The sequence below is a fragment of the Aricia agestis genome, chromosome 10 (assembly GCF_905147365.1).
Source record: "Aricia agestis chromosome 10, ilAriAges1.1, whole genome shotgun sequence".
Lineage (NCBI taxonomy): Eukaryota > Metazoa > Arthropoda > Insecta > Lepidoptera > Lycaenidae > Aricia > Aricia agestis.
The window spans coordinates 14,303,380-14,313,615 of record NC_056415.1 but is presented as its reverse complement, the minus strand read 5'-3'; the positions used below and the strand labels follow the sequence as shown (position 1 = coordinate 14,313,615).

Below are 10,236 nucleotides of genomic sequence, written 5' to 3'. Positions count from 1 at the left end.
CTGGCAAACACCTTGCCAATTAAATGTTTACCTATAGATTTATTTCAGAACGATAACGCCTTAAAAGAGAAGAAATATTAACTGAAAGTGTTAAAGTGTAAATAAAAAGTGTGATAGCTGGTATCTCAAAAAAGTAATATAAAAATATGGGTATCACAAAAAAGGCTGTGTAACATTAGCGGGGATTAGCAACAAAAGTGTAACTTTGGGAAGGGTGAACATAAGCTCCTGGCTATGTAACTCAAGTGTGTTGTAGATTGTAACTTGAAAGTGTTTAGCTCAAGTTTGCAACTCAAATGTGTTACATCGCAAGTCTTGTGACTCAAGTATAAATACCAAGTGTGAAGCCCAAGTGTGAAACCCAAGTGTATATCACAAGTGTGGGACTCAAATGGTAGTGCCAGCATGTCACGGCACCGGCCGACCGCTCGTCACTTCCACAACCAGCCGGAGCTGCTCCGTGGTGGCAGAGTGATGGGTGGTGGGGTGATGGTGAAGTGGATGCTGTTCGCGTGGCTCGCCAGCTGCGGACCCCTCGGCAACACGGTGAAGCAGGATGGTAAGTGTTTTTTGTTCTATTTTTAAAAAAGGCAGGGGACTCCACTGATTTTTGGTTAATGTAAACAATCCTAAAAATTAATTTGAAGTGACTCCAAGACGCGACGCACTATCTACAACGCCTACGGTGCATATTCTATGTACCTAGTCTTAGTGAAAATGTCTACTTACAGTTACTAGTTACAGCCTTTTTTGGTATTTAAATCAAACCCATGTTACGAGTACAAGGGTTCAAAAATTCAAGAAACGCTTTGTTATTGTAGTGTCTTTAGGGTTTTTCCTAGTTTGTCTAGGCAGGGACACAAGTCACAACTGAATTCTCGGTTAAACAGCTCAATTCTCAATCATGGTACCAGACCAAGGTGCAAAAACTACTTCCACATCTTCTGGATATATTATGTCACCTAGGCAGAGGCACGTTTGGTCGTCACAGTCGAGCAGCTAAATTTCTTAGGCATAGGACTAGACCAAGGCAGATTATAAGATTACCTACATGATAAATCGTATACGTCTCCAAGAAATCTAAATAAGAAATAGATTTTTGTACAACACTAACAAGTTAAGACTATCGGCCATCATTAATTTATTCGGACAATGGATTTTTTATGGCGGGAGTCGCAGCCCGTGACGGGTTCCGGACAATGCCGACGAAAAACCCCGGACTCTTTGTTTCCCGCCTCGACTTGACAGCAATTAATGTACAGGATACGGGGTACAATATGATGTGACCTTTATTAACAGACCTTATGTTAACGACTTAAGGGTCATTGATAAAGCTACGAGGTAAAATAATTCTGAACAGTTAATAGAATCAGGCGTTACTTTGCGGAAATCCGTGGCTTAAAATTTAGTATGTTAATATTTTTATCTATACCTATTCCGCGAAATAAACCTCAACCTATAAGTAAATGAGTGAGTGTACGCATAGGCATACGTACAGCACCTCCCTCCTCCCACACTGCCTATGCGTATTGCGTACACTCGCATGCAAGATCCTGCAAACACCACCACCACACAAGCAATAATGTTAACAAATCCGTGCACGACCATGCAGGTTGAAAACCTCGACGCGCGATTCGCCCCAACACCGAGCATCCTCAGGATGTTGACTCTACGAACAACGTTCGTCAAGTCGGACGTTGACGTGTTTCTGAAAATAAAATGTTACATGTAGTTGCAAAGGAGCATTATCAAAACGCGCGCTGCCCTTCAGCGAGTTTGAATTCTGGGATTCAATGGAATATACTGTATGATACTTATATTGTGCTACAAAAGAACGAAACTAGGTTACGTTTGGATTTACGACCGCTAAGCCAGTTAGGTATCTGTTTATCTCTAAAACTGCTAACAATAGTATCTAGAAGGTACTAGTTACTAGGTGCAGGTAGCCTAGAGAAGCTTATTTATAGCTTTTGTAGGTTTATTATAGTGTTTTATTATACTAGCACCACACAGGAACCATACGCGCTGCGATAAAAGTAATGTCATCTCATATTTTTCGTCATAGTGTCCTTCCCAGTATGATATTTTGGAACGAAGTTCCTTATCGCGCGTTGCGAAAAGAAGGAAAAAATTGTAACGACATGACACAAAAGTGTCGGTATATTAGAAATACATAGAGCAAAAACTCTATAGTTGTAAGCCGTGCGGTAGCGCGTGTTTCTCTCTTTCTCTCTCTTTTTCTTTTTTTGTGGGTTTTTTTTATAACTTCGTTCCATCTGGATGTCCCTTGACACCTCTCAAGTTTTTATTTGTATGTAGTTCATACCACTGATGCTGTGAACTACATAATGACTCTCGATAAATTAGGATCTATTATCGAGAGTCACACGAAACCCTATCCTTCACTTTAAATAAGATTTTCTTTGAATTTTCTTGATAGTATCAAAAATATTTATGGAAATTTGAAAAAGCAAAATCAATGAGACCATCATTTTTATTATACAAAGTGTACAGTTTAATAATAAAACCATAGACAAAGGAAAATGGTATCTGATAAAACTAAGTAATATTTTCACAGCAAACTCGATATAGGTTACCTAAAGTAGCCTTTCCCAAAGTGGGCGATAACGCACCCTTGTGGGCGCTGATGCTGAAGGTCTAAGGGGCGGTGTGGGACCCAGAAAAAATATGGGGGCGTTGTGTAGAGCTTTGGGGAGTGATTTATTTCATCTGGATGCGTTTTAAATTGAAACAAAGGGGGCTCTAAAACATATTTTGTTCTCAAAGTGGGCAGTAGACAAAATAAGTTTGGGAACCTCTGCCCTAAAATATCATCACAGTTATGTTACAGCCTGTATTAAATTGAAACTACATTGATACTTTTGTAGGACAAAGATTCAACCTACTAATACTATAGGTCCCTCTGTCCATTTCACACCACCCCACATCCCCAGTTTATATGTTCTTATGTTCAACCACAAAAGGCAATGGGAATTAATCCTTCATTATTACAAAAGTTGTTTCATCCATGTTTGATTTTCAAAGTAAAATAAAGTAGGTTAAATACCCTATATCGAGGCCAATCACAGGGTATTTTCTGAGTACATACTACATAGGTTTTAGATAGAACAAAAGATACTATACTTCAGTATGATTCTTTAACAAAAAAGTATGAACTTAAAAAGTGCTGATGTGAGATGAAATTTTAACAAATTATACAGCTTAAAAAAACTAAAAAAAACACGATTTTATATATTTTTTTCAAAAATTAAACAAATTATTGCAATGTTTTTATTTATTGCATGTAATTATTATTGCATTGGCTCTATCCCTTGATCGCGGATTCTTCGAAATCTATTGTTACATACAGCCCAAGCTAATAAAAGCGTTTTAACTACCGTGTTTAAAACGGAATACCTAACAATGCTGTATAAATTATGATTAAAGCAGAGTTCAAGTGTATACCGAGCTATGTAGAGCAGGAACTCTAGATTTCGCTCAAAAAGTTTTTCCTTACTTTTAACAGTTTGTAAACGTAGGTTGCTTAGGTACACATTTCAATACATTTGCAATATTTATATTAGGTGGCCTTGAGCGATATAAAGGCTGACGTTACATGACAGTTCGAATGGAACCAAATTTAAAACGGTATTATTATGTTTCCTTAGTTTTTATTATTCGTAGGTTGCAAAGCTAATCCAAAAACTGTCAGTACCTGTAAAGTTCTGGTAGGTATTTTCGTAGAGTTTTAGTTAAAAAATCTTGACATTTACCTGTAGGGTCTCTTGACATAGTGCCGTAAGAAAGTCGGCCGCTACTTCATTGAAAGGATATTAAATTGGGTCGTTATGAACGCTGGAGAATTATATGACGTCTATAATTAGGAGTCGGATATCATCATCACGAGTCTTCTCAGTACTATACATTTAATTTTAGGAACATAACCCTCCTTTTAAGGGCTGACCTAACGAAATGTTACATCATAGAGTTCCCTATGGTATTAGAAGTTTTTTGACAGTTTTATTATTCACTCGCGCTTCTGATTGGCTCCCGTCAAAGTAACCAATCAATAAAGGTGTTCAATAGATAAACTCTTGTTAAAAACTCTTTGAAACCGAACAAAAATCAGTCACAGATGATAGAACTTAACACAAAAGATGTTCTGAGTGTTGCGTGTGAGAATCTACACATTCTGAGCTAGCCCGAAGGGTATTCTGTGAACTCTAAGAGATATAGTACCCCTTGGGCTATAACCAAATTGTGTGTGATTTGAACAGCCCAAGGGATGCTTGAAGGGAGGACCAAACCACCCGTCAGGTAACAGTTTGACAGCACGATTTGGATTCGACTCAAAAATTTTTGCACACTCTAATACGAATACTGGCCCTGTTTGTATTCTAGCTCAAGTGTCTTCCCCGATATAACAAGTTCAGGCCCTTGAAGTTTTTCCCTGAATTCTGTAACTTTTATAACCATGTTAGAGCATAATTTGAACACGTCTAGGAAACAAATGGTGCAGCTATTATGTATCGACTAAATACTGAGCAGTGAATAATGGCAAACCGGAGGTTCCCCTACGGAGCCATACATTGATATAAAACGTCAAAACTCACTGCCGCAAGCTTCCGGACCCTACAAGCGATTTTGAACCGCAACACGATGGAGGAAAGTTCGAATCCGACCAACGCAGCGCCGCTCCACATATTCTCCTGAGTGATCAAAGTTCCTATGCACTTAACTAGGTTTTGCGTGTGGTTTTGCTCGGATTAGACAATTAATAATCTCGGCATTGTAAGTCGGCGGCCATATTTCTTTTGTTGGGAACTGTCTCCACTAAGTTTGTTGGGAACTATCTGATACAATGGAAATGTCTACAAAGTACAATCTATGTCTTATTTCCATAGGGGCTCAAATCGTGGTCGTGGGCACTTGTGGGTTTGATTTCCGCGTTGGAAATGTTTGGTTACGATAAAGTCGGCTGATTACTTGTTTTTTTTTTTTTATGGAAAAAGGGGGCAAACGAGCAAACGGGTCACCTGATGGAAAGCAACTTCCGTCGCCCATGGACACTCGCAGCATCAGAAGAGCTGCAGGTGCGTTGCCGGCCTTTCAAGAGGGAATAGAGGAGGGTAGGGGTGGGAAGGGAAGGTAATAGGGGAGAGTAGGGAAGGGAATAGGGTAGGGGACTGGGCCTCCGGTAAACTCACTCACTCGGCGAAACACAGCGCAAGCGCTTTTTCACGCCGGTTTTCTGTGAGAACGTGGTATTTCTCCGGTCGAGCCGGCCCATTCGTGCCGAAGTATGGCTCTTCCACGTTAGAACGTGATTGTCTTTTAAATATCCATAAATTATATTGCGATAGAAATGTAGAACGTTCATCCCTTCCCTCTCTCTGGGTACCTACTTGTACTAAGTATTATTCTATTCTGTGCTCTGAGTTACGAGGGTAAAAGAAGAGGGAGGGTAATTTTGTGTTATTAAATTATGTAAATCAGGGCTCTGGGCAGCGTTTAAGAGGTATACTTAAACTAGATGTTGGACGTCTTAATTCTAATGAGCCTAACTTCGATAAAATGCTAGGTATATTTACTTTATGGATAAAAATTTTATGCGTGGGAGAGCCATGCTTCGGCGCGAATGGGCCGGCTCGACCGGATAAATACCACGTTCTCACAGAAAACCGGCGTGAATCAGCGCTTGCGCTGTGTTTCGCCGAGTGAGTGAGTTTACCGGAGGCCCAATCCCCTAACCCCTACCCTATTCCCTTCCCTACCCTCAACTATTCCCTTCCCTTCCCTCCCCTATTACCCTATTCCCTCTTAAAAGGCCGGCAACGCACTTGCAGCTCTTCTGATGCTGCGAGTGTCCATGGGCGACGGAAGTTGCTTTCCATCAGGTGACCCGTTTGCTCGTTTGCCCCCTTTATTTCATTAAAATATATATATATATATAAAACTTGCAAGTCCGAAGTCCCTAAATAGAATTTCATAGTTTATATTTTCATATTCATGGCAAGACGTTGAAAAATATGTACAAGTTTGCTTCATAAAAACTTTTATTACAAATGTTTGTTGGGATATGTTGAATAATTGATAAAAGTTATTACGTTTTCAACTCTATTATGCGAGCACAAAGGACTAAATTGAGTTAAATTGCTCGAAGTTTGTTAACAAAATAATGAAGATGTTGTGTTCTTGCATGACAAATCGCTTGAACTGACTGACTGCAGCAAAAACTTTGTAATTCTTATCAAACACAACTTGCGCTGAAGAAACAGACATCCTACAAAATTGATACCTACTTCTTTATCAACGTTTCCAGTTACTTACTTCAGATGCGCAAATGATGTGAAAAAACTTAATGTTTTTAATTATTATTTTTCTGACTGCCTGCTCTCAAAATCCCAAGTCAAAGTCTAATAATCATAATCATAATTTTAATACATATATAATATAAATTATTATCTCAAAATTATAATTCATCAAATATGACGATACCTACTAGATGTTGTTCACATTACCGCCAAAATTCGTTATTCGAGAGGAAAACCTTGCCATGTCCTTTCAGGAGTGTAAGCATATTTATACTTAATTTCCTCAAAATCGGCTTAAGCGTTATCAAGTAAGAAACACACTTCCGGTTTCATAATACGGATGCTTAGTTCGTGGTAAACTAAGCATATTGTCTTGTCACATTCGCAATAAGCTCGCTAAGTTGCGTGATAAATGATCGAGGGTTTCATTAGAAGTTGTCAGGTGCACCCCTAGGGCGCAGGGCCTAGGGCGCCGGGCAGCCACAAGGGTCTGTCAATGAAGACGGATTGCACAATAACCATCTGCATTTTGAATATTCAGTAACTTAATGTACTCAGGTAATGATCATATTTCCCACAATTTATAGCACAGAGCTAAAAATTCATTTACTCAGAAAACAAAATGTGTAAGTGAATTGTATTAAAAATGATTGATTGTTTATTTGCGCTTTGGACAGATAAGGTTGTGAATTGTGTCTAGCTACCGATTTTATTTGTATAATATTTACATAAAGTGAATCACGGAAAAGTCTAAATTGCATCGAAATGCTACTTGCATAGAAATGCTGTCTACTAATTTTCAATGACTTTAAGCAAATGTCGCTCAATCTTATTATGGGTTTACTACAGGACAGTCAAATATTAATTTCAAAAGTTCATTTCCATATTTTTACAGTAAATAAAATTACTCGCTAGTTTCAGTAAGTATGTTATAAAACATGCAAACTCTTCAAAATTGGGTTAAAAGTTTTATACCCATTTATATTCCAAGAGCCAACGAATTTCAAAGTACATAAAAAGGTTGCTATTGGCTAGAGTCTAGACCCCCTCCCCCCTAGATACCTCGTGTAACTTGTGGTCGCCCTTTACCATGCTGGCTGATATCACCTGAATCCAGCGGGGCTAAAATGGTCGCTTTGGAGAATCATATTATGGTTCATTCTTTTAAAATCGCAAAAGTCTTCTTCAATTCATATCTAGTAATTCGTACTAATTTGACATTTGTCAGTTTAACAATTTTTGACAATTTTAGACAAACAAAGTTTTGACAATTAATTTGCTGAATTGATTGAGAGGAATTGCTAAATGTGACCATTTTAGCCCCACTGACTGACTTACTTGTTTTCTCTTCATATCCATTCATTTACCACTTAAAATATCTTTAACCTCTCATTACACAATAATAAATTAGCTTACACTACAACAGCGAATATAGTCGGAGAGCCAGCATTTCGCTGGTTCGGGGAATCGGCCATATTATAGTCGGAGAGCCGCAGTTGTGGCAGGTAGATATAATTTGATAATCGGCTTAACAGTCCGCCTCCATCAGGCGCCATGCATATTTAACTACCACGTGGTACCTGCGTGTTAGACGCTTTTAAATTTCACCGCCGTGATCCCTTATGTTTCAAAATTCTGTGCAAAAAAATGGAGATTGAAGGTGTAATAGATGCCCAATAGATAGTTATTTTAGTCGTGATATAAATTTTTAATGTGTTAAGTTCAAAGTTTTAAATGTTTGTAGTTTAATCCGTTATAATGTTGTGTACATTTAGTAGGATCAATATAATAAATAATCGGCCAAGTGCGAGTCGCACTCGCGCACGAAGGGTTCCGTACCATTAGAGAGCAAAATTAGGCCTAAATTGTGTTTTTTGTATGGGAGCGTGGAGCGGGAGTAAAAGTACACGTCATATAAGTAAGGACTTTGAAAAAAATTAAAGAACTACCTGTTGCCATTATTGATATAGAGCAAAAAGGGCAAAAAATCACGTATGTTGTATGAGAGCCCCCCTTAAATATTAATTTTATTTTGTTTTTAGTATTTGTTGTTATGGCGGCAACAGAGATACATACTCTGTGAAAATTTCAACTGTCTAGCTATTATCGTTCTTGAGTTACAGCCTGGAGACAGCAGACGGACAGACGAACAGATGGACAGACAGACAGACAGACAGACGGATAGACATTGAAGTCTCAGTAATAGGGTCCCGTTTTTGCCCTTTGGGTACGGAACTCTAAAGAAGTACTCTGTGAGTAGGATGCTGTGTCTTGCTGTGGGCATAAACTAATATAAGATCTAAGCCATACCGCCATAATAATTACTTTTGTTTTGCATCTTAAACTTATATACTTATATAGTATCAAATTCCTTAATTTTTCGTTATATCGCATTGAAATCGAGGTCCGTCAGGGAAGCATAGGCACTTTAGCAGAATTAAATAATTAAATTAAATAAAAAATCGTACATTTTTTCGCGATGAAAACTGTCCTTGGCCCTTTATTTTTAATAAATAAGGGGGCAAACGAGCAAACGGGTCACCTGATGGAAAGCAACTTCCGTCGCCCATGGACAGTCGCAGCATCAGAAGAGCTGCAGGTGCGTTGCCGGCCTTTTAAGAGGGAGTAGGGTAATAGGGGAGGGTAGGGAAGTGAAGGGAATAGGGGAGGGTAGGGAAGGGAATAGGGGAGGGTAGGGAAGGGAAAAGGGTAGGCCGTAGGGGATCGGGCCTCCGGTAAACTCACTCACTTGGCGAAACACAGCGCAAGCGCTGTTTCACGCCGGTTTTCTGTGAGAACGTGGTATTTCTCCGATCGAGCCGGCCCATCCGTGCCGAAGCATGGCTCTCCCACGTATAAAAGTATTATATTCTTTACAGAGATAACAAACAGACTTATACACTTTCGCGTTTATGATATCAGTCTCGGTATGGATAATACCGTAATTAAACCCACCAACCCCAAGCGGCAGCCGGCTTCCGCATAACAATTGAAAATCTATTGTTTCTGAGACGCCCATATCCATTGTGTCTGCGATACCCACGATGGAGGTGTTCAAGTTAACAAACCGTTAAAACTAAACAGGAATAAAACAATTAGTTTAAAGTAACAAATATAGGAGGGCATTAGTAAAATTCCTCCCCAAAGGGCTAACAACCCTCGTAATTACCACGCAACTTAATCCGTCAACGTCACTAAAGACTAAACTTAGCCCTTCGCATTACTCAAAACGTTTTAAATACTCATTTTTAGGCGATTCTAAAGCCCAAACGGCGTGTCCAGGCATAAAACTTTATATAGGGTGCAATTAAACCTACCGGCCAAATATTTTTAGGGCTTAAGTTAGGAGAGTCCATTTAACCAAAAAAATAGGTTGTTAATTTTTTTACAATAACATACTTTATCCCACTTAAAATCGTTGCAGAACGGTCACTTCGCGGTGATAGGTAGAGCCGGGGTGGCGGGGGGGTGATGTGTGGGGTGGCGCCTTCCGACGCGTAGCTTCCATTAAGAGGATACACCAGGGGCTAGAGAAATGAAAAAAAAGTACGTGTAATATCTATAGCTGTCTCCCTTACCTCAAGCCTATACCGCAGAACGCGATAGAGACAACTGCAGAAAATCCAGAAAATCAACGATTCGTTGTCCCCTGATTCCTTCTCCAAAACTTAACCGATTTAAGTACTTTTTTCATTAAAGATTAACAAAAGGCTTGAGCTGTGTTCCTATGTTTTGTTTTTTTTGTATAATCTAGCCAAATCTGTTTTCTGGACGTTTGAACACAGCGAAAAATCTGGTCATTTTTTTGGGTTTTTGAACATTCATATCTTATTTAATAATTAAATTATGACAAAAAAGAAAACATAGGGACATTGTTTTAGTGGCCGTAGATATTCAGGAAAAAAATTATAACTCTACTAGC

At 39.0% G+C, this 10,236-nt stretch overlaps 1 protein-coding gene across 2 annotated transcripts in view; it reads left to right on the top strand.

Annotated features, from left to right (window-relative positions):
* Positions 1-274: 274 nt before the first annotated feature.
* LOC121731032 overlaps positions 275-10,236 on the top strand; it is a 91,560-nt gene continuing 81,598 nt past the window's right edge. For both annotated transcript variants that reach the window (XM_042120336.1, XM_042120335.1), the window contains exon 1: positions 275-559. In XM_042120336.1, coding sequence (XP_041976270.1) covers positions 406-559 — 154 coding nt within the window. In that variant the 5' untranslated portion in view covers positions 275-405. The remainder of the gene's footprint in view (positions 560-10,236) is intronic.